The sequence below is a fragment of the Hylobates moloch genome, unplaced genomic scaffold (genome assembly GCF_009828535.3).
Source record: "Hylobates moloch isolate HMO894 unplaced genomic scaffold, HMol_V3 SCAFFOLD_16, whole genome shotgun sequence".
Taxonomy (NCBI): domain Eukaryota; kingdom Metazoa; phylum Chordata; class Mammalia; order Primates; family Hylobatidae; genus Hylobates; species Hylobates moloch.
In genome coordinates, this window is record NW_026652291.1 from 34,901,457 (window position 1) to 34,925,979 (window position 24,523).

The following is a 24,523-nucleotide window of genomic DNA, read 5'->3' on the forward strand; positions in this document are numbered from 1 at the left end:
CTATTCGCAATTCCTGCCATTTTTTTCTCTTCCTTTGACCCCTGGCCTAGGTCTCCAGCTCACTGAAAACAGCCTCCCCTGATGAGCACACCATTGTTATGTAATAGCCTAACCCTTACCCCTCACCTATCAGGGGGTGCCAAGCCTGCAGACTCACTCTGCTTTCCTAATAACTGCCCTGAGGAGAAGGCTAAAGACTGAGGAATCCTCTTTCTGCCTCCCATTTGACTGCATTTTCTTTGGTCAAAGCCTCCCTTATTCATGGGACCTGCCTGGGTCCAGGACCCCTTGACAGGTGCTCTCTGGCTGCCTGTCCTCTGGGCACTCTTGTCCCAGGTCTATTGTTTTCATGACCCACCAGGATGGCGCTTCACTTCCTCAGAAATTGTGATCCCCAGGAAAGTGCCCCACAGGAGGGGTGGAATTAAGATGCCAGACCAACTCTCTTACAGCATGCGTTTCCGGGGCCGAAGACACGTGATTCACATGACGCTCAAGAAGAACATGACATTTACCTGTTTTTACTGATAATGACCAAGGGGCCATGCAGGAGAACTACCCTTTCGTCCCACAAGACTGTTACTACGACTGCTACCTGGAAGGGGTTCCTGGGTCTGTGGCCACATTGGACACCTGCCGTGGAGGTCTGCGTGGCATGCTGCAGGTGGATGACCTGACTTATGAAATCAAACCCCTGGAGGCTTCTTCCAAATTTGAGCATATAGTATCTCTGCTTGTGTCAGAAGAAAGACCAGGAGAGGTTAGTAGATGTAAGACTGAAGGGGAAGAGATAGATCAAGAATCTGAAAAGGTAAAACTGGCTGAAACTCCCAGAGCAGGCCACCTTTATTTGTGGAGACATCATAGAAAAAACTTGAAACTTCACTACACGGTTACTAATGGATTATTCATGCAGAACCCTAATGTGTCACACATAATAGAGAATGTAGTGATTATTAACAGCATCATACATACCATTTTCAACCAGTTTATTTAAATGTCTATGTACGTCTTTTGTGCATATGGAATCAAAAGGATGCAGTAAAATTTTCTGGCAGGCAAGGCCACATTGCCGTAGAACTGTTTGGTGTGTGGAAATATCACAATTTGTATCCAAAAATTTCACATGATACCTCAGTTGTTTTTACATCAACTCGACTTCAAAACAGTGAGTGTTATGCCAGCTTTAATGGAATATGCAACCCCAACTGGGGAGCATGTTTGTGTATTTAATGAATTATCACCTATTTAGGGGGGCATGTGTTACAGCACATGCACTAGGTCATAACATGGGCTTGAGACATGATTCTGTTGGTTGTTATTGTTTTCGACGAACCAACTGTCTCATGGCTCCTGTTCCTGATCTTAATGATATGATGAGCAATTGTTCTTATGAGATAATTCAACACAAGTTTAATCAATGGGATCCTTGTTTGAGTGCTCCAAATGTTCCATACACTAATTTTCCGTACGTAGCTCCTCGTTGTGGAGACAAGATCAAAAATCAGAGGGAAGAATGTGACTGTGGCTCCCTTAAAGATTGTGCCAGTGATAGATGTTGTGAGACCTCTTGTACCCTTTCTCTTGGCGGTGTTTGCAATACAGGACTTTGCTGCCATGAGTGTAAATATGCTGCCCCTGGAGTGGTTTGCAGAGACTTGGGTGGTATATGTGATCTACCGGAATACTGTGATGGGAAAAAGGAAGAGTGTCCAAATGACGTCTACATCCAGGATGGAACCCCTTGTTCAGCAGTATCTGTTTGTATAAGAGGAAACTGCAGTGACCGTGATATGCAGTGTCAAGCCCTTTTTGGCTACCAAGTGAAAGACGGTTCCCCAGCGTGCTATCAAAAATTGAATAGGATTAGTAACCGATTTGGAAACTGTGGGGTTATTCTACGGTGAGGGCGAAGTAGACCTTTTTCCATGTGAAGAAGATGATGTTTTTTGTGGAATGTTGCACTGTAGCGGTGTCAGCCACATTCCCGGTGGAGGTGAGCACACTACATTTCGTAATATATTAGTACCCGACATAAAAGAAGAAAAATGCTTTGGCTATGAAGCACACCAGGGGACAGACTTGCCAGAAATGGGGCTGGTAGTGGATGGTGCAACCTGTGGCCCAGGGAGCTACTGACTTAAACACAATTGTACTTTTTATCAAGACCTACATTTTGAGTGTGATCTTAAAACATGCAATTACAAAGGAGTATGTAACAACAAAAAACATTGTCACTGTCTGCATGAGTGGCAACCACCAACATGTGAACAGAGAGGAAAAGGAGGTAGTATAGATAGTGGCCCTCCACCTGACAAACAATACCGTATTGCAAGCAGCATACTTGTAAATACAAACCGAGCACTAGTTTTAATAGTATTCGTTACATATTACGTTTTGCTTCTCTTTGGTGGCTTTTTACAAGCAATACAATTTTAGGGAAGAGAAAGGGAAAGAGCCCACACAATGGAGTAAATTACATTGACACTTACTGGGAGTTATAATCAATAGTCACTCTGACAATTACATCATCTTTTAGCAATTCTGATGTCATCTTGAAATAAAATCACTTGGCAATTTAAAAAGGTCTGTGTGTTTAAATTTACTTAACATTTCATGTCTGATCATATTCTCAGTACTTCTATAGATGATGGCAGAAACTCCTAGATTCACTAACAAGAGGACTTGTACTCATTTAAGATTTGGGGTCTAATGTTTTCTAGATACTCCTGTGGCAAATCCTGTTTGCACTAATATACATTTGCTTTGCTTTAACACTCTTAAGGTCTTTTTCTTTTTCTTATTTTTTGAGACAAGGTCTCACTCTGGCGCCCAGGCTGCCAGGCTGGAATGCAGTGGCACAATCTTGGCTCACTGCAACCTCTGCCTCCTGAGTTCAAGCAATTCTCCTGCTTCAATCTCCTGAGTAGCTGGGATTACAGGCACACACCACCATGCCTGACTAATTTTTGTATTTTTAGGAGACAGATGGTTTCACCATGTTGGCCAGACTGGTCTCAAACTCCTGGCCTCAAGTGATTCACCTGCCTCAGCCTCCCAAAGTGCTGGGATTACAGGCGTTAGCCACCGCACCCAGCCTTAAGGTCTTTTTCTGATTGGTTACATTTGCGATGTTTGTTATTTGTCCATTTTATTGTTAGTGTTAAACAAATAAACATAAAAGGCTACTTTGGCAGTTATATGGTAGGAAGATTTTTAAAATCTTTTGTGTCATAGGCACCTTGAACTTCAACAGTGGTTCTACCAACTGCTGATTGTGTGATTATAGGCAAAGTCTTAATATTTCAGTTTCAAGGTCCACATTTTACATTCCCAGTTGAAATGTACTTTTGTAAAGCTTTGTGACAATCAAAAGAAAGCACTTAGAAAAGCCTGAAACATTTTCGGCAGTTGGTACATGCTGTCTGCTATCATTTTCATTATTCTCAATATTTCTGCATTGTGTTAAGCCTGGAGAATCCCATATGTAATTTCTCTGGCTTTTTGTCTTTACTGTTAAACTATTACAGAAAGGGTCATTATTCACTGATAAATCACTTCTCAATTTCTCTGGAAATTAAAGGTATGGGACATCGTATTTTAAATCTCCAGGAATTGCCTAAGCGCAGCCTATCTATAAATTACAGGATGGAACTGACAGTCTGATAAATGTACAGACACAAAATCTTACCTACAGGGAAACAGGAAGAATCACTTCAGAAATAGTGCACTCAGGTTGGGCACAGTGACTCATGGCTATAATCCCAGAAATTTGGGGGCCTGAGGTGGGAGGATTCCTCAAGGCCAGGAGTTTGAGACCAACCTGGGCAACATTGTGAGACTCTGTCTCTATAAACTATCAAAAAAAAAAAAAAAAAATACCCCGGCATGGTGGCACACACCTGCAGTCCTAGCAATTCAGGAATCTGAGGAGGGAGGATCAGTTCGAGACCAGCCTGGGCAACATAGTGAGATCTTGTCAACACAAAATATAAAGAAATCGGCTAGGCATGGTGGCACGTGCCTGTGGTCCTAGCTACTCAGGAGGCTGAGGCAGGAAGATCACTTGAGGCCAGGAGTTCAAGACCAACCTGGGCAAGATAGCAAGACCCTGTCTCTAAAAAAAATTAAAAAAACAGCCAGGTGTGATAATGTATCTCTATAGATCCAGCTTCTTGGGAGGCTGAGGCAGGAGGATCACTTGAGACCAGGAGCTGGAGGTTACAGTGAGTCATGATCCTACCACTGCACTCCAGCTGAGTGAAAGAGTGACACACTGTGTGTGTGTCTGTGTGTGTGTGTCTGGGTGTGTTTTAAAAACTTTTCCCTTGTTTTTAAGGCTTGTCATATCCAACAAGAGATGATGTTCCAGGTCAAATAATAAGAGGGAGCTGGAGATATGGAAGAAAAGAAGCAAGGGGGACTTTAAGAAGATAGGTATCAGGATAGAAGGGAGGTGAGAATCAGAGGCATAAACAGAGGTAGAAGGGAGGAGTCTTTTGGGAAAGGAAGACCATTGAAGTTGTTGAAAACAGGACTCAAGACTAGAGACTGTTCAAAATATTTCTTTTCTTGGTTTCTTCATACCAATTAAAGTAAGTAAGTTATTCATGGAGTGTCAACTATTCTGCTACTCTTTTCTTCTAAGGTGACACAAAAAATGCACAAGTTTGATATGCTCCAGGTAACCAAAGGCAGTGCATTTCAAATTTATTCCTGATGAAATCACGCCACTTAAGAATTTAACAGATTGATCAACGCTGCACCAGACCACATGTCTACACAGATCTGGCCAGGTGTTTGGGTTGAATAGGAGTTTCCATAGTAGAAGAAATTTGAGATAATAGAAGAGTCTTGTCCCAGCTTAGGAAAGTTGCCTAAACTCTCTGCACATTTAAAGAACTCTGAAAGACGGAAGGAAAATGCTGACTTCAGTCTGATAAAAGGGTACCTAGAAAAAAGTCAAAGCATGCAACCACCATGCTCTGAAAGAAAGTCAGGTGATGGGATGATCTGTGCAGCAAACCACCGTGGCAGTGTTTACCTATGTAATGAACCTGCACGTCCTATCTTGCACATGTACCGCTGACCTTAAAATAAAAGTTGGAAATCAAGAATAAAAATTTAAATGAGGGAAAAAAAGAAAAGAATCAGAGACCAAGAGCAGGGCTTATCTCTCCACCCAAGGATATATATACATATATATGTATATATCACTTGAGACCAGTTTTTTTTAAGTGACTCAGATAGAGTTTAAAGGCTTTATTCAGTTGAACTACATGAGGGAGTACCTGAAGACCAGGTGATATCACAAGTGAAGCAGGGTCAAGGTTTTTACAAGATGGGAACATTTTGAGTAGCTGTCCTTGTCCTTTCAATTTTAGCATCAGCGTTCACCTTAACCAAAACTTGTAGATGGGGACTATTCGTATTTCCTTGTCCCTTCTTTGGAGTCTAATAACCAACAGAACAATAATTCTGAGAACTGTCTTTACAAACCTTGTGGGTTTTTGGATAGCCATGGGCTGTGAGAGGTATATCTTTTTTTTTTTTTTTTTAAAGGGTTGCGGGAAGGGTGCTGGGCACAGTTGCTCATGCCTATAATCCTAGTACTTTGGGAGGCCAAGGTGGGAGGAATGCTTGAGCCCAGGACTTTGAGACCAGCTTGGGCAACATAGCAAGACCCCATCTTTATAACATTAATTTTGTTTTAATTTTTTTTTTTTTTGAGACGGAGTCTTGCTCTGTCGCCCAGGCTGGAGTGCAGTGGCGCAATCTCGGCTCACTGCAAGCTCCGCCTCTGGATTCACGCCATTCTCCTGCCTCAGCCTCTCCGAGTAGCTGGGACTACAGGCGCCCGCCACCACGCCCAGCTAATTTTTTGTATTTTTAGTAGAGACGGGGTTTCACCGTGGTCTCGATCTCCTGACCTCGTGATCCGCCCGCCTCGGCCTCCCAAAGTGCTGGGATTACAAGCGTGAGCCACTGCGCCCGGCCATTTTGTTTTAATTTTAAAAAAATAAAGAGAAGAAGGAAAAAGAAAAAGGACAAAAGTGTGAGTCAGGGAGGACCCAGAGCACTTGCTATAATGTTTGTTTTAAATCTTTTGCACCTTTATCCCAGGAGGTCAACACTGCTGCACATGTCCATTCACAGTTACCATTGCCTTGGGTAGTTCCAAGTGGCTCCCCAGTGAATTCCCTAGTTTCTCCACATAATCCTCCATGCTTCTACTGGGGCTCAGCAGCCTTACCTCCCCCTGCTATCCAGGGTCAATTACTCCTGCCAAAATGACTCTTCTTTTTACCTGCTTGTCCTTGAACAGAAGATGTCCCAGATGCCCTGAGGGCAGCTTGCAGGTCTATGGAACTTATGCTGGGTGCCCTGGCGGAGATGCATTCTCTTTGTGGACCAAGACCTGCCTAGAGAACAGATAGTTGCAGGGAGGGAAGCAGATCAGTGGATCATCAAGTGTGATGATAAGTGAGGCCACCCAGCTTCTCTTCCTTGGTTCTGGGCCCCATATATTCTTTCTATTGCATATACAACACTATGTAGGAATCTCTGACTTCATATACACAATGCATTGTGAAGGCTGGCACTCAATTCTATTCTTTCAGAATATTGTTTCTGAGCTGGCACTCTGGCCCTGCCTTCTGCAGGCCATTCTAAGCAGTCTAGAAGAATAGATGCTACTAAATATTTGATATATGATACAAACAATATAATTCATTGCTACATACCATTCTTGCACCTCATACACTAAAGAGTGAATGAATCCTCTTCATATGCCAAGTTGCATGAGATTCCATGCTTAAAGATCCCACAATCCACATACCCCCAGTAGTGGTGCTGGCTCAAGTTCTGCAGACAATATCATAACTAGAATATGTATATTTTCTTGTGTGAACTAATCTCTGGCCCTCCCAGGATAAAAGGTGCACAAAGTAGTCAATGTCTCACTAATTTGCTCTTTGGTTTCCTCGAAGAATAGTACCTTCCCAGAAACTCAGCCTTGATCTGTGTCACTGGCAAGTTGGACATTCATGGCAGAAGTGTCTTGATTAATTCTCTTGGCAAGTGGGAGTCCATGCAGTTGAGCCCAATGTACCTGTATCTCTGCCACCATGGCCACTTGTTTGTGTGCCCCTTGAAGAACTCATATATATAGATATCCTCTCAAGAGTGTGAAGACCCAAAACAATGGCTAAAGCAGAAGGCTTTTTTACCTTTAGAAAAAGAACAACACATTTGTGAAGAAATGACAAAAGGATCTAAGCTAGGGACAGTGAATTCCAGGGAAGTCACTAGGAGATATATGGGTAGGGAGGAGGAGTTATAAAGCTAGGGAGAGATAAGAGTTACTTTATTCGTACAGGTCTACTGAAGCAACAATTTCCAATCCTGGGGATAGGGTTATTTTCTTGTCCTGGTACAGGGAAGGCATCTTTCTCCATGGAATTTTTATGGCTTGCTATATGTGGGAAAAGGCAGGTCAGATAGTCACTTCTGGAACTACAGTTTCCAAAGTGCTTTGAGCTTTGAAGTAATCAATGTACTAATTTGGCATATTTTAGAGCAGCAAACTTTTAACTCCTTTATTTTCCCTGTCTGAAACTTCCCTAACAGTTTCAAATTAAAAGCTGAGTTAGTATTTGTGGAGAGAAGAGTTGTGTTAGTAGCTGAGTGGCAAGGGGTCTGCAAAGGGATAGAAGAACACAGATTAGAAGGAGAATTAATAAGCAGAAAAGAACAACTCTAAACACATTTACCCATACTACATTCAACCAGTCTCCTATCACTGGCAATGGTTCAGTCCAGTTGAATGGTTTAGCCTCATTTATAAGATGAACAGTGTTTATCTTGTCTTTCAAAAAGTTCAGATTAGATTCTATTTGTTCCTAGTGATTTAAACATAAGCAGGGTTCCTCACCAATGATTGCTCAAGCTCCTCCTTCTTGGGCTGTCATTGTATCCAAGACATGGTGATTCTGAAGTACAACAGAGGCTAAACTGTTAACTTCTGATTGGAGTCTTCTCAGTGCTTGCATAGTAATACTGACTGCTGTTCTATTACTATGGAAACATTGAGAATTGCCCTTTCCCTCTCATAAGTTCCAAAGCCTGGGAAAATGGATCTCAGCATGGAAAGGAACTTAGAATTGTGACATATAAGTGGATTTTCTATAACATCTCATTTAGTACGCTTGTGTGGCACTACTTCATAAACAAACGAGCCCAAGTTTATAATTTGGCTGACATTGAAGGAGGAGTACCTGGTGGCAAAGGTGTTAGGTATCTGAGTCCCCATCATTCTGACCATGTAGGTGGGAACCCTTCATAGACCTTGTCACCACACAAGATAAAAAGACCAGTGTGGTTCACAAATAATGTCAGAGTGAAACTCGTGACCCTACAGATTGGGGTTTCTTGTGCCTTGTCTTCTGTCATATTGGCATCTGTGTATCTATATGTGCCCCTCTCAGTCCATAGGAGTAGAATAGATTGCAGAATATCAATTTGGTTTGGTTTTGGCAGCTATAGGGCTTGATTTTGTCACCTGGCCAAGTTATTCCACATTTTTTGAATACTCACCATGCTATCACCATGTAATCTTTGGTGCCTATCAGTCTAATGAGAGGAGCAAGTGAGCAAATCCAAGTTGCACAGGGCTGACTTCTGGGCCATCCATAACATGTGGTGATGTGGCAGGTGTTTGTACCATAAGAGTCAGTGTCAGGACCATTTATGACCTTTGTGAGAGGCTTATGTGTGCCATCCGTGGCATCAAGTCACAGGGTTTGATTGTACTACTGCCTTGGGAAGTTACCTAGGAAAGGTCCTGCACCATCTCTGCTTTCAGTACAAAGGGAAAAATCCCTTTCTAATGTCTTTACCTAAACAAATGACAGTCCTCAACCTTTTATACAGGTGTCCAACTCACCAGAAAGAGAAGTAATGTGACGTTGTTTTCTTTTCATGGAAGCCATACCTTGGCATGCATCTGGCTCCGGACTTGACCCACCAGGCATTTGCATCAGCAGGAACGAAAATAAGTTCAGATAACTTTGCATAATCTAGATGCTGATATACCCAGCAATCACATGGCTTAGTTCACATGGCCAGGGTTTGGAATACTCATGCAAAGGGATGTCAGTTCTGTGCCCAAACTGTTAAGAAAACAGTGAGGGTTAATAATAATAAGACATAGTTTGAAAGAAAGTCCATAGTGGAGGATCACAGGGAGAATTGAATAGACTGAGACACTTTCCAGTCAGCTTTTTCAATAGGTGCTCAAAGAACAAAGAAGACTTTGTGAAGAAAAGAATAGAGTTTTTTGAAGTTTTCTTTGGGGGGAAAGTAGAGAGACCCTGTTCCTGTTATACTAACAATGTACAGCCTCACTTGGGCCCCAACACCACAGAGAAGTTTCATGAGGACTGGGGAAGCTGTCATGCTCATTCACACAACATTTCTCATTGGTTGAGAGTTGCTTTCACATGCGTTAACTCCTTCTTGCTTCCAGCCTGCTCTATGAATGGGCTGAGCTCACCCCCGTAAAGTAGAATGCCATTAGTGTACATAGTTGTCATCAGTACTACAGACAACCTCAAGGTTCAGCCTAAGAGGATACAGGCAGGTACCACTAGAATCTGCTGTACCATACTTTCCAGCCCTAAATACCTTTACTTTTACTCTCGTTTCCCTAGGATTGTATTTTCCAAATAAGCCATTTAGATTTATTCCTTGCCTCAGCATATGTTTTCTAAGGAACCTGAGTACAGTAGATGCTGAAAGCCCACCCTCCATCTTCTTGTCCCACTTGAGTTCACTTGCAGCCACAGTAGACAATCTCCATGCTCTGAGAGTTTACCACTTCAAGTGCTTATCTCAGATATTCTTTTCCTTACAGCTTTCTCCTGAACCATGGAGTATTAATCAAAGCTGTGTTTCACATGACTTCTCAGAAAGCCCACAGGGATGACTCCAGTAGTACACAGAGAAAACTTGTTCATTAGTCTGCCCTGTTTTGTGCTTCCCCAGAAAACTAACTCCACCTAAATCCTGTGTCTGGGTCTGCTTTTTGGGCAAGCCAAATTAATACAGGAGGTAAGACTCTATGCTTGTTATAAAAAGGTTAATTCTACCCACCAATCCTGATATAATTGACTGATATAGCTCTAATTAACTCAATGAATATAAAATAACTATGCAGCTTTTCTTAAAATAAGAATATTGCAAAATGCACTGCTTCTTGTAAAAATTTACAAGTAAAATAAGGTGACTCTAACAAATTAACTTTAAAATACAATAAAGGATACCAACTTACCAGCAAAGCAGTGATAAAGGATTTATTCTATGAAGTGTATCAGGACAACAGGCTACCCATTTGGAAAAGTATACAATTAGATACCTATCTCATTCCTTATAGCAAAATAAATTCCACAATTAAGCGTGGAAACCAACATAATCCAAGAAAAGTAATCTGAAGCAGAAATACAAAACTCAGCAAATATAAAAGAACATTAGGCTGACAAATTTTACTTTAATTGACTTCAATGGTTTTTTACCATAAAGCTTTTCAAAAAAGAACCAATAAACTGGAGCAGCTACCTTTTGTCTCCGTATGGATGTGTACACTTACAACATGTGGAGCTTTCTCTGATTTGACCAGATATACACTTGATTCACTCCTCCCTCCTTGTATGGCTCCAGTAGCTGTCCTCTGCTTCTTTTTGCTAGCACATTGTTGGACCCTCTCCATCTCTATTCCTAGAGGGCATCAAACCATAAAGGATGACCACAAAGTGACGGGGCACACAAGTGGAACACTTACCATTTCATAAGGAATGCTTCTATGAAGATATAACATTTAACCTCTATTGAGAGAAAATAGGAGTTTTCCAGGGCAAGGGAGTAGGGGCAGGGTGGTAAACAGCATTTTGGGAATGGGGATTTCATGTACAAATATGCAGAGAACGACACAGCCAAATATATTCTAAACATGAAATAGATAGAAGATGCAAAGTTGGCAAAGCGTAATGAAAAATGATATGCAAAAGGTATTTTGACTCAATTTACAGAGTGCCATTCAGAAGTTAACTGATCAATACAAAGGGTATCTGACTCATTCTGTGTTTTCAAGAGACAGGCTTTCCAAAAACACTGAGAATAGATGGAGGAGATACATTGGGGCAAGAAAAGACCAGCAAAGTGCGCCAGGTACAAACAGCAGCATTTTAAATATTCAAAGTTTAATTTTGAGCAAGAGCTCCAGTAGTTTAAAAAAGAGGATCAGAATGACATCCCAAGGTATCAAAATATTATTTTTACTTTTCATAATTTCATTTAATACTCCATTCAGATTCATGATTTAAGTATTTATTGTGTAGTAAGCACTGTGCACTGTTCCAGCTATTGAGGATACAATGATGAGCAAAACAGATGAAAACAACCCCGCCCTCCTGGAGATTATATTTTGGTATGTGAAGCAAGCAAATGCTCCAAAAGGATATCCAAACTGCCAAATTAAGACAAAGAGCTAGGAAGCACACAGGGAGCAAGATCAGGAGATTTCATCAGATAACAATTTGTTTATACTTAACAAAAATTCACTTATTTCTCTCTTTTGGTTACCAAATAAAACCAAGAAGTTGGGTGAGACAAATATTATTATCACCCCTACCCCTTTTCAGATTTTGAAGCAGAACATCAGAAAATTTAAGTAATTTTCCCACATTGATAAATGTCAGTAGAAAGGTAAGCATCACCCCTGGACACTCTGAGGCAGACACATCACATACATTTCCCATAAGTCATCTCTGTGCACAAGGAACACAACAAGGACTAAAGGGAGGGAAGGATGTAGCTTTATTTGCTGCTTAAAACAATGAACAATAGATAGAAACACGTTAAGAATAACTTGAACTTAATGACAATGTTTGTGGTACTAATGTAAGGGAAGATCTTTGCAGCTTTCTGGAAATGGTCAGAAATGTGCTCAGTTTCAGGGATGTACTAACGTTTCTACTGCCAAGAGACTAAAGTGTACTAATGCATGGAATATTAAGTTAGAGACATTTTCTTAACCTGATGAATGAGCCTTAGTTTCTTTGGGACCAGAACATTGTCGTAGATACATAAGAAGCCCAACAGTAAACAGGAAAATCAAAACAGACAAAGAAGGAATCACAATCAGTGGCAAAAAAACTCTTCTCTTTGCAGATGCTGGGCCACTGTCAACACTGCCCCCATAGCCTCTGTGCAGGCAGTAGGGCGGGGACCACCCATAGCCACAGTGGCAGTGATGTTTGTTATTGCAGATACCCTTCATATTGCAGGTCTCAGGAAGGCAGACATGTGACAAGACAGACAGACTGACACACTTCTTGTGGATGCAGATCTTTCCTGGGCCACACACAGTACCGTCTTTTACTTCACCAATGTCAGATATGTTCATCCTTAAATGATAGTCAATACCCCAGCAGGTGACACCATTGACATGAGTGTGTTGCAAAGTAAAATGATCTTGGAGAAGAGGAATGTCTCTCACATTCTCACATTGAACTCTCCCACAAAAGACGTCAGAGATATGACATTTTAGGTATGTTGTACCATTTATACCACAGTGACCAAAACGGTTTCCCTGAGAGTTGATTTCTTTATAGCAATTCTGAGATGCACTTTTTGCATCTTTACCAAAAATCTCCCTGCAGTGCTGGTCATGGTTATTACACCTCTTTTGATAGCAGTAGGCACTGTCACTACAGGGGATCCCGTCCTGCACATATCTATCTTCTGGACACTGATGAGATGTTCCATTGCACCATTCTGGAAGGTCACATTCATTGACCTCTTGTCTACAGAGTTCCCCTGATGGCATGAACTTGCAGTCTTTGCAACAAAGCCCAAAAGCACAGGCAGCCCCAGGCCTTAGAGTGCAGTTCAACAGACAACAGGCGTCTTGTTCACACTGCTGTACGGATCCACAGTCACACTGCTCTTCTCTTTCAACCACACCATTCCCACAGCGCTTTAGCATAAAGATTTCCCCCAATCTTGGAGGATTATGCAGACATGATCCCTGGTTTAAGGTGGTCTTCATAAAATCAGCATAACTGCAATTGGTGAATTTCTCTGCTGGCACTCTAAAAGTATTCATGATGCAACCTCTTTCCCCACAAAAACAGAATTCTTCATCATGCTGCATACCCAACGTATGACCTAACTCATGGGCCACAGTGTTGGCAAAAAGAGACCAGGTATCTCCTTGAAAATTATCAACTCCACAATCAATAGGTGGACGACATATTCCTGCAACGTAGGCTAGACCAAGTATACTTATAAGTGAATTTTTTATGAACATATGTGCAGCATCATGCTGTAGCTGGGAAAGACTGATTTGTTTCCATTGAGAGAAATCGTTCAGGACCTGTTCTATGCTTGTCATTGGGAAAACATTTCCTTGATTCCAAATTTCAATTCCAATCAAAATTATGTAAGTACCTAACTGCTGATACATGGAATCCACTATGTTGACAACAAGAAATACATCCTCTTGCACCTTTGAGTTGTTGCTTTGAGAGTAAATGAAGAAATCATGGTTCACCACAACAACTAGCTCCAGAAACCATGTATGGGTCCACCAGTCACCAGCAGATTTTGGTTCCAGAGCTGAGTTCTCAGTCTCTTCAAATTCCAACTGTTGGTGTGCTACGTCCTTCTCTGTTAAGCCACATCTCATAGCTGGGAATTGTGTCTCATTATTGTTTATCTTATAAACCAGGTGTTCAAATGTGGCAGAGTGCCTTATGGGTTCAATTTCATAAGTGAGGCCATTTATTTTTAATACTCCTCGAAAGCCCCCAAAACAAGCACTGAACACAACCAGAGACTCAGGGGCCCCCTCCACGTAACCATGATAGTAACAGTCATCTGGGATGAAGAGCTGATCCTCCAGGAGGGCACGCTCATCTGTGTAGGTGAACACTGGGAGGTGTCTAGAAACCAAGAGCTTCTTGACCCTCATATGAACAACGTGTTTCTGGCCCCCAAACCGCAGACTATAGGAGAGCCATCCAGGAGCCTTTGCACTTCTGCCCCTGCTGATCACCTTCAAGGGGATCACCACTTCTGGGGAAGTGAAATGCTGAGAGGGCCCAGCCTGACAGTAGCCAGAAATAGACAAAAATACCCCAAGCCAGAGCAGCAGAAGAGTGACCCTGATGTACACTAGGGTCCCATCCACTGCCATTATGAAGCTGTCGTTATGGAGCCATCTGTCCAGAGCAGAAGAGGACAAGGTGTGAGGCACTGCTGGTCTGGTTCCTCCCTCTAAGCTGCTCAGGATGCAGGGCTGACCCTATGGATCTGTGTCCTGGCGGAGTTAGATCAGAACTGCAGTGCTGGAAGTAAAAATAAAAAGATGGGTTGGAAAGGTGATAAGGAATCAGGAGAGAAAAAGAATGGAGTAGTGAAAAACTGGTTGATGAATCAAGAAAATGCTTTGGATTTGCTTTTAGTAAATGAGGGTGGGGAGTTAGGGGGTATAGAGGAGACAACATTGGCCATGTGGTGATAATAGTTGAAGTTGGAAGATGGGTACTTAAATAGTTATCTCAATCTTTACAGGCAGTATGAAAATGGCCATAATAAAAAGTAAAAGCAAAAGTAAAGAAACTTAAGAGTAGGGTGGCTCTATATCTCAATTTGTCCAAGATAGTATTAGTTTATGCCTGTTGCCCTTGCAATATCTATTGATAGTGTCTTCTTTGACTGTCAAAACTGGAGACATCAAAAATAATCACAATTCTGTGTCAAGTTGCATCAGTCTTATGATTTACTTTAGTTTCTTTATCTCAAAGTTATTTACTATTCCTCATTATATTCATTTTTATTCATAAGTTCATTAGACTGAAAGATTCTTGACTGCAGGGTTTATGATTTTCATTCATTTTAGTATCCTCTGCAATGCCTCATATAGCTCTATGTACAATGAAAAATGGAAAAATGGAAAAATGGAGGAAGGATTGAAAAATATCTTGGATTATAAGTGAATGCTACTAAAATGTATTCATATTGTAGTATAATTTTTAGAAAAGAAAAAAAATTCATGAAACACTGACATCATTTAAGGGTATGGAGAGAATAATGTTGTTTTCACCAGTTAGCTACAGGAGAAACCCAAAGACAAAAGGAAAAGCTTTCAGAAGAGAAAATGAGAATCTGTGCAGTTTAAAGGTCTTCAGAAAAGGAACTCTTTTCTTATTAGGGCAAAAACCATTGTAGAGTCTAGTATTTTAGGATTGCTGGGAAGAGTCTGAGTGTTTGCTCAAATATATTTACCAACAGTTTTTGAAAGTGGGGAATTTCTGCACCTGTCATACAGTCTGGCTGGCAACACTTATCCATTTCTTTTTCTATTTATTAAACAAGTCTTTATGTGTTTGGAGCATACAAAGTGGAGGACATTGTGCTAGATATTAGAGAAAGAAAATCAAAATACAGAGCATTAAATAAATTACCAATTTAGTGCAGAAACTTGTGGCAGGAGCAAGAATAAGCTTTAGGAGGCCTATAATATTGTATTCAATATTTTATGTATTTCATGACTTTTTTTGCTGAGGAGAGTGTCCATGTATTTCATCATAGTTTCAAATGACTGTCAAAAGTGAGGCTAATAAGCACTGAGCATGTGTAGAAACAAACAAAAAACAGATAATTATAGTATGATCAAAACCAGATAACAAAGTTTATGCTTCAGGGATCTTCATTGTACAGACCTCTATAAAGACCCTGTAAGGGGCTCAGCAAAGGACTTTATGAAAGTCATATAATTATGAGTAATCAAAATTAGTCACTATACAAGAAAAATCTCAAACACCCTGAAATATTACATCGCATACATAAAAGACTTAACAGAGGTTTTCTAAAATTTGACAATAGTAAATTTAATTACTTATCTCATTACCAATAACAAGCTGTGAAGCTGAATTTTCTTTTCTAAACTATTAATAATACAAAATGAATTTTTATTAAACATACTAGGGAAAGACAAATGCCTTTCAGTTCTTGCCATAGAAATTATAACAAAATAATTCTCTTAAGGGAGGTAATTAAATAAGAAGCAATTTAAAAACTGTAGGGAAAAGGTATCATAAAAGTGAGTCAGGAAGTTGATTAATATAATAACGAGGGGATTAAATTTTGTGATGTTTGTGGTGTTTTCAACCTTTTAATATTTATAATTTGTTGCAGCTTCTTTCTTATGCTAAATAAATCCTCATTTTCATACTTATTTTCTGCAATTGTAACTTGGTATTATTTTTCTTAAAGTGGGCCCCTCATCTTGTACATGCATCAGGCCCAAAAACTTAATTTCACCTCTGACTGTGATCAACATATGGGTGAAGGTAGGTGCCGTTTCTTATAAGAACAAAAAGGAACAGCATTTAAATCAAGCTAATCTAAGACTTACACAGAAGATATAAAAATGAACATGCCTGACCCAACACCAATCATCTCCTGGATTTTGAATCCATTTCTAATCAATGCTTTCTTTGCCCTGAGTCAAGTTGCCTTATATTCTCTTATACCTTCCCTTGTGCTTTCCAGAGTCTTCCTTTAAACACAAAAGGGGAGACAGAGAGAGAGAGAGAGAGAGAACCAACTCCATCCTGAACCTCTTCCCAGAAAGCTCCCTACATCTACTTACCGTATTAAACCTGAGCTTTAATAGAATTTACTGCTTGCCTAAAGCCTTCCTCTTGAGAAACCCCATCCTCAGAAGTCACATGCACCACAAGGTCCAGAGTTCCTGTTCTCCACAGCCCACAACATCAACACCAAATCATGTATCCTCAATATCTGACTACACTATTTTTTAGATGTCTCTTCAACCACCCTTATCACACTTGGACAAAATTCAAAGGCTCTGGCCCCTGACTGATAAAATTACTCTCCACCAAAAATCCTACCCTCAGCTTAAAGTAATATTAGCAAGTATATAGACAACCCATCTGAAAACAAGACAGGGTTTTTTAAAGTTTTTTTTAACCTCTTCAATTCATCTTCAGTGTAATTCAGCCCACCCACTCATAGTCATAATGTATACCTTGTCAACACACAAAAAATTTCATATATCCTAAGCAATTTACCAGCAATTTTAGTTCTCCCAGCTCTCCCCCTTACTTCTGCTATAGCTGTTTCTCAAACCCAAAGAAAACCCAAACATTTTTCTTTCATCATCTTCCATTTCTCTTAATGTTCTTGTCTTCCAATCCATTCGAGCTCTGCTACTAGTTTCATCCCTTCAAGCACTGTATGCCAAAATCTTTAACCCTCTAAAGTCCTAAATGTGACAGAGATTGTCAGGGAATGGGGGGTGGGCAGGAACTGCATTAATCTTTCACATACTTTCTCGACTCCTACATCAAAGCTACTAATGCTGCTCTGAAAAAAAAAAAAATCCCAAAACCAATGTGTTTGTGAAAGGCTTAAAAAGAGAATATAGAAATCAAAACTGAAATGGCTTGTCCTGGATCCCCAGCCTCAGGAATAGAGATATAAAATCCAGTAGATATTTCAAAACTTCCTATGCCATATTGCTCTTTTCTCTATTCTCCTGGATATTGCATTCGCACCTCCTTAATCTTCTGCGTTTTCCTCATTTATGTATAGTGCCAGCAGCTGAAAATCCATTCTCATTGTCAATCACAGTAGAGTTAGTTAACCAAGTACCTTTCCTTTCTAATGTAAAGTATTTAAGGTCTTTTTTCTTTTCTTGTCCTAGATTGGCTATGTGGATGCTGGAACATGGGGAAAACTTGTTTCAAGCTGAACATTATCCTTGCCATTAACTTGCCTAAAGAGGCTGGATTCATCTGGGCAGTTTTCACTGCTCCAAGTTAGGCACCTTATTCCACAAGGTGCAAGTAGCATGGAAGAGAAAAGCAAAGTTCATAGACAGAACTTCCAAGAGCAAAGATCTCTGAATTGGGATGAAATTCTAACTGCCAGATTTGCTCTCTGTACCTCTCTTGATATGTTTTCTACTTACTATGGAGTGACAGTTGTTGTGGATGGGAGGATTGAAAATGGGAAGAACTAATCAAAGATATAATGTCGTGGAAAGGACTGAGAAGCTACACAAACCTGTGTCATATTATTCTTTTTCTTGGAGCTCAGCATGAGAGCAGGCAATAACAGGAGAATAACTTCAAAAAAATCTTTAACCCAGACTCATTGTCTTCATTCCTAGGACTTACAGAGACCAAAGCTCCTGAAGTACCATCATTCTGCCATGGATACTGTGAAGTGGTACCACCATAAATCCATGTCCTCTAACGTCAGTGGACTGTCAAGTGAGCCAACAGCCCTCTTCTGCATGTTTGATAAACTCTTCCTTTCCCCACAGCTATTTCAAATTCATCAAGACCCCTCTCTACCCATCTTCCCTCTTATTCCAATGCCCTAATGCACTGTTTTCGTATCTGTCTGTCACTAATATCTGTCCCATTAGAGTCATGGAAGTAATTCAGCTGGCTATAGCCTGCAGTTTTATTCCTTATGGAAACAGAACAGAAATATCAGAAGGCATCCCTGGAAGATCCTTAGCAACTCTTGCACACACAGTGCCAAATATTTGGGGTGTAAGTGCGTGTAAGGCCACAATGTCACAATATAAAATGGATTTCTTTCTCTGGAATATGATATATGTATACACACACACACACACACACACACACACACACACACGCACATATATGCCAAATTCAAAGACAAAATGGCTTCTGGGCCTTTCACCATCCGAATCCGCCTATATCTACCTCTTCTCTACCTTACTACCTCTCTAGTCTCATTAACCCCTCATGGTTCCAGATCATCTCTCCCACCTACTTGAGGACTGTTTCTATCAATTTTCCCTACTCTCAACTGCATCTTCATCTTCTACTACTTTATCTATTCCTTACTGGCAATTGGGGTGACTACCTCATCCTGATTTTCCCAGGACTGTCCTCGTTTTAAAACTAAAAGTCCTGCACCCAGCAATCCCCTCAGTCTCAACCAAACTGGAATGGTTGGTCACCCTACCTACACCCATGCTCAAGGCACTCATATCTTTAAAAATGAAAACACACCGGGCACGGTGGCTCATGCCTGTAATCCCAGCACCTTGGGAGGCCGAGGCAGGCGGATCACGAGGTCAGGAGATCGAGACCATCCTGGCTAACATGGTGAAACCCCGTTTCTACTAAAAATACAAAAAAATCAGCCGGGCATGGTGGTGGGCACCTGCAGTCCCACCTACTCAGGAGGCTGAGGCAGCAGCATGGTGTGAACCCAGGAAGCAGAGCTTGCAGTGAGCCGAGATCGCGCCACTGCACTCCAGCCTGGGAGACAGAGCGAGACTCCATCTCAAAACAAACAAACAAAAATGAAAAAACAAAAATTAAGAGACTTCACATTATCCAGTGGACTACTCTGGATACCAAATTATGCATAGAATCAAACTTTATGAATGACTTACCATCAGAAGAAACAGTAGTTTCCATGGCCATTTCTGTTTAGATGGTTTATACCATGCTTTGCCAATGGTTTGTAGCTGAGGCCACAGAACAAAGGGAAACATAAGCCCTCTCCCTTTTGTCTCTCAGGTGACTAAATTCTAGATTTAGCTACTTAGCAACAAGGAACTTTCAATTCTACAGAAATAATAATAGGCTCTGAAGAATATCTTGCTCTCATCCTGCTATTTCTATACTCATTTCTAAATTTAATACAATTGGAATTGGGTTGTCTACTCACCTCCAGTCTATGTCCCCTGACAGCACAGGTTTGTAATTTTGCTGGTGCCATTGTGTTGGTCTAGACTGTCTAATCACTTTTCCCATTGAACTGAATTATAGTAACTTTCTAGGGCAAGATCAAATTCCACTTCCATTATCAAATCTTTCCTAAATAATCCAGAAAACATTAACATCCTGTAACTCTCTTTATAACTTTAACATGCAATACATTTTTGTGTGACAAAATTTATATCCTTGCTATTTTCTGTTTCATACATGAGTTTTAAAAATTGCATCTCCTATTAGACTATAATGTTTTGGAGAAAAATATGCTCAAAATGGTTGGTGGAGAATTTATGGTATAGTGTTTGGTAAAATACATAATCAATAAGGTGAGTTCAATTTATAAAAACTACATAGGACAAAGACTAATTTAATAAAATATTAACCCTAACTTTGGGAGTTTCTGTTTTAGATTTTTGTCAGCTCCCAATTTACCTGGTAGAATCAGAGCCTCATGAGATAACCATCAATTAGAAGCAGTTTTAATTACAGTCCCCTTCCATTTCCTGCCAGGAAAAGATTCTACTATTTATGCTGGTTTCTTTAGAAATCTGACAAGGTTCCTTTTTATAAACTGTTTTGCTTATACATGCAAAACTGGAGACACCTCTGCCTTAGGAGGGGTAGATACAAAGAGGTTTGTCTTCCGCTGGACTCAGTGGATAACATCTACTTCTATACCAGACATCATTTACAATGAAGTACACATAGCCCAAAAAAATTAGAGTAGAGGAAACCACATACATTCAATCATGGAAAAAGCTTAGTAGCAAGCCAGTAGCACTAGTAAGCAGAGCGAAGAAACTCTATGCAGGGAGAAAGATAATTGAGGAAGAATAGAATGCCTGCTTCAGGCAGAACAAATAGTAACCTGCAACATCCATAGGTGGGAAAAGAATGAAAGCTTCCAAAAGCAGCTTAGCTTGATCTCTCTAGCTGTAAGAAGGAGTAACATTTATTTCTTCTTCTTTTTCTTTCTTTTTTTTTTTTTTTGACAGGGTCTCACTCTGTCACCCAGGCTGGAGTGCAGCTGTTTTTTGTTTGTTTGTATCTTTTATAGAGATAGGGTTTCTCCATGTTGGTCAGGTTGGTCTCAAACTCCTGGGCTCAAGTGATCTGGCCTCCCAAATTGCTAGGATTACAGGCACCCGGACAACATTTATTTCTTTGTAGAATCAGCACTAAGAACTTCTGGTTCCAGAAAAGACAGAGTAGACACATTTCTTCCTATTATTCCTAGTAAGTACAGTAAGTCCTCAATGTCACGAATAGGTTCTTGGAAACTGCAACTTTAGGTGAAACAATGTACAGTAGGTCCTGAAATAACATTGTTTTGTCCAATGTGTTTCATTGTAACACTGATGAGACAAATAAAAATTTGTTTTGTTGTATGTTACTTTGCACTGTTAAAGTCATAGTTTCTGAGAACCTATTGCTGATGCGAGGACTTACTGTGCAAGTAAAAACACTGTATTTTAAATAGAAAACAAGCATAACAAGGTTAGGAAAGGTAGAGGAAATCATGCAGAGAAGCTACCTACCCTGGGATCTAAGGAATAACATGGTGGTGAATCCCTGAGTTTTCTTTTAACCTCAAGCAATATGGAGAAGCCTATAACATTTTAATGCCAACAGACATAGAACACAAAAACTCAAGAAGTTTGCTGTCTCTAGCCAAAGGACTCAGAAATGAGCAGTCTGGCAAGACAGAAAACTTTTAGAAAATAACCATCCTTCTCTACCCAAATGTCATGGGAAAACTTGTATCCCCACATGCACTTCATCAGCAAAAGCCACATGGGGAGCTTAAACTTTCAAATCTTCCCAGCTGTAACATGGCATCCCCTTCCCCACCCCACTCATTGGGGTGGTGTCAGAAAAGGTCAAGTTCAGTTCTGAGAGTTTCCTCCTTGTCATGCAGTAATTGAGGCCCTGATATAGTTTGAATGTTTGTTCCCTCAAAATCTAATGTTAAAATATGATCCCCAATGTTACAAGTGAGGTGTGATAGAAGGTGTTTGGCTGGATCCCTCATATATGGCTTGGTGCTGTCCTTGCAGGAATGAGTGAGTTCTTACTCTATGAGTTCACATGAGAGCTGGTTGCCTAGCCAAGCTCTAGGAACAGGGCCACCACCCTTCAGACCCCTGAATGATAGAGCCACCAGCAGCTTGTACCCTTAGCCTAAAAACACTGCAGGCACTCAATACCAATCTGTGAGGGCAGCCACAGGCGCTGCACCCTGCAAAGCCGCAGGGACAGAGCTGCCCAAGGCCTTGGGGAGCCCACCCCTTGCACTAGTGTGGGCTGAATACAGGACATGGAGTCAAGGATTATTTTAAAGCTTTAAGGTTTAATGTCTGCCCTGCTGGGCTTCAGACTTGCATGGAGCCTGTTGCCCCATTTTCTTTTGGCCAATTTATCCCTTCTGGAATGAAAATGTTTGACAAATGCCTGTGCCACCATTTAATCCTACAGGCACATAGGTGGAAGAAACTTGCCTTGAGTATCAGATGAGACTTTGGACTTTGGACTTTGAATTGATGCTAAAATAATTCAGACTTTAGGGGACTACTGAAAAGGGATAATTGTGTTTTGCAATGTGAAAAAAAAACATGAAATTTGGGGGCCTGGGAAAAAATGATATAGTTTGGATGTTTTTACCCTCCAAGTCTCATGTTAAAATATAATCCCCAATGTTAGAGGTGGCGCCTAGTGGGACATGTTTGGGGCATGGGGGTGAGTCCTTCATGAATAGATTGGTGTTGTCCTCATGGTAATGAGTGAGTTATTCCTCTGTGAGTTCATGTGAGATCTGGTTGTTTAAAAGAGCCTGGCACCTCCTCCCTCTCTCACTTGTTTCCTCTCTCACCATGTGACACACTGGCTCCCCTTTGCCCTTTGCTTTCAGTCATGATTGTAAGCCTCCTGAGGACCTCTCCAGGAGCAGATACAAGCACTAGGCTTCTTGTACAGCCTGCAGAACCATGAGCCAAATAAGCCACTTTTCTTTATAAATTACAAGGAAATGAGTATCTGGTCTTGTTTCATCTGATCTCTCATGGCTAGGATGGTTTATTTCTAGATGTGTAGGTTGCAATAGCTCATTTTTAGCAGGTTGTAAAGGCTCATGTCCTGTGAAGAGAAAATAGCGGTGTGATGGTTAATACTGAGTGCGAACTTGATTGGATTGAAGGATACAAAGAATTGATCCTGGGTGTGTTTGTGAGGGTTTTGCCAAAGGAGATTGATATTTGACTCAGTGGGCTGGGAAAGGCAGACTGGGTGGGCACAATCTAATTAGCTGCCAGCACAGCTAGAATATAAGCAGGCAGAAAAATGTGAAAAGAGAGACTGGCCTAGCCTCCATCCTCCCGTGCTAGATGCTTCCTGCCCTTGAATATCAGACTCCAGGTTCTTTAGTTCTACAACTTGGACTGGCTCTCTTTGCCCCTCAGCCTGCTGATGACCTTGTGATCATGTGAGTTAATGAAGCAGAAAATGTAAAAAGAAAAATAAGGGAAAAACAAGTTTTCCTGTACTTGGCTGACTCATTCCAAGGCCAGCAATAGGCAGAGCCCTAGTGGGGCCTTGATAATACTATCTGAAAAGCCAGAGCCCAAAGGAATGAGCTCCAGAGACTCTCCCACCACCTCCCCGACCCAGAGCAAGGATAAGAAAAACGAGTTCTTCTTATCAGTTTCCCCCTTTGAAATTCTTTCCCTATACCATTATCCTTTGATGTCTTCTCACAACTACTTTTGTAACTATTTCTACAAGTTTGCAAGGATTTGTAAGTTCCTGTTTTCCAGCTGTGCAGTATGGCAGTGGTCACAAGACATGCCTGAGTTGTAAAACCTGTCACTGTTTGATAAACTGCCTTTGTTCTGCTTCTGTAAGCTTGCTTACCCACCTTACGGGTTTTGCACCCTTTTCAGACGTATGTATAAAAGTCAAGCCCTGTCTTTGTTTGGTGCTCAGCCTTTGGATATGAATCCGCTGAGTCAGTGGCCACCTAATAAAATCCTCCTCTTCCACCCATTGGTCTCTCTGGTCTCCCGATTCCTGCAACATTTTGGTGAGCCAGCCAGGGGCGGAGACGACAGGTTTGCTCTCTCCTTTGCCTGTGGGTCTGGGCCCCTGGGCTGGGGAAGACCTGTGACCTCACGTGCCACTGGAGGAACTCAAACCCAGAGAAGGAAGCAGCTCTCCCATGACTTGGTGCCCCTCCCTGACATGGTGTTAATCCTTACCATCCCGCAGGCTGAGGAATGGAGACTATACACAAAAAAGACACAGGCACCAGACCTGCCTCATATGCTGGGGATCGAGGAATTGTTTGGGTTACTTACTAAAATTCCTGGAGTATGGGCTGAAGATAATCATCTGGGATGGCTGTAAATTAGGCACTGGTAGTAGTAGAATTAAAACCAGGAGCAACTCTGGTTCGGGTTCACCAGTACCCACTCCCCTGAGAAGCCATTTGGGGCATTTACAACCACTTAAGTGGCTCTATGATCCTGGAATCTTAGTCCAATACCAGTCACCCTGGAACACGCCACTTACCAGTACAAAAACCAGTGTCTGGTGAATATAGGCTGGTGCAAGATTTACGTGCTGTAAACCAGGCTACAGTGACCATCCCTCCAGTGGTACCAAACCCGTATACTTTA

At 41.1% G+C, this 24,523-nt stretch overlaps 1 protein-coding gene, 1 long non-coding RNA gene and 1 pseudogene across 5 annotated transcripts in view; 1 reads left to right on the forward strand and 2 right to left on the reverse strand.

Moving 5' to 3' along the window:
- The first annotated feature begins 256 nt into the window (after positions 1-256).
- Positions 257-2,475, forward strand: LOC116456182 (disintegrin and metalloproteinase domain-containing protein 20-like; annotated as a pseudogene).
- A 2,259-nt stretch (positions 2,476-4,734) lies between these two features.
- Positions 4,735-8,054, reverse strand: LOC131381521 (uncharacterized). The gene is made up of 3 exons (XR_009210327.1): positions 7,934-8,054; positions 6,308-6,422; positions 4,735-4,904 (listed from the first exon to the last, which is right to left on the reverse strand). It is a non-coding gene; the product is annotated as an uncharacterized LOC131381521 (long non-coding RNA).
- A 3,794-nt stretch (positions 8,055-11,848) lies between these two features.
- Positions 11,849-24,523, reverse strand: part of LOC116456344 (disintegrin and metalloproteinase domain-containing protein 21) — a 35,395-nt gene continuing 22,720 nt past the window's right edge. For 2 of the 4 annotated variants that reach the window (XM_032135102.2, XM_058429676.1), the window contains exon 2: positions 11,849-14,405. In XM_032135102.2, the coding sequence (XP_031990993.1) occupies positions 12,086-14,254 (2,169 nt within the window). In that variant the 5' untranslated portion in view covers positions 14,255-14,405 and the 3' untranslated portion in view covers positions 11,849-12,085. Of the gene's footprint in view, positions 14,406-19,528; positions 19,619-19,806; positions 19,915-24,523 lie in introns of those variants that run through there. The other 2 variants (XM_058429675.1, XM_058429674.1) reach the window with 2 other exon arrangements.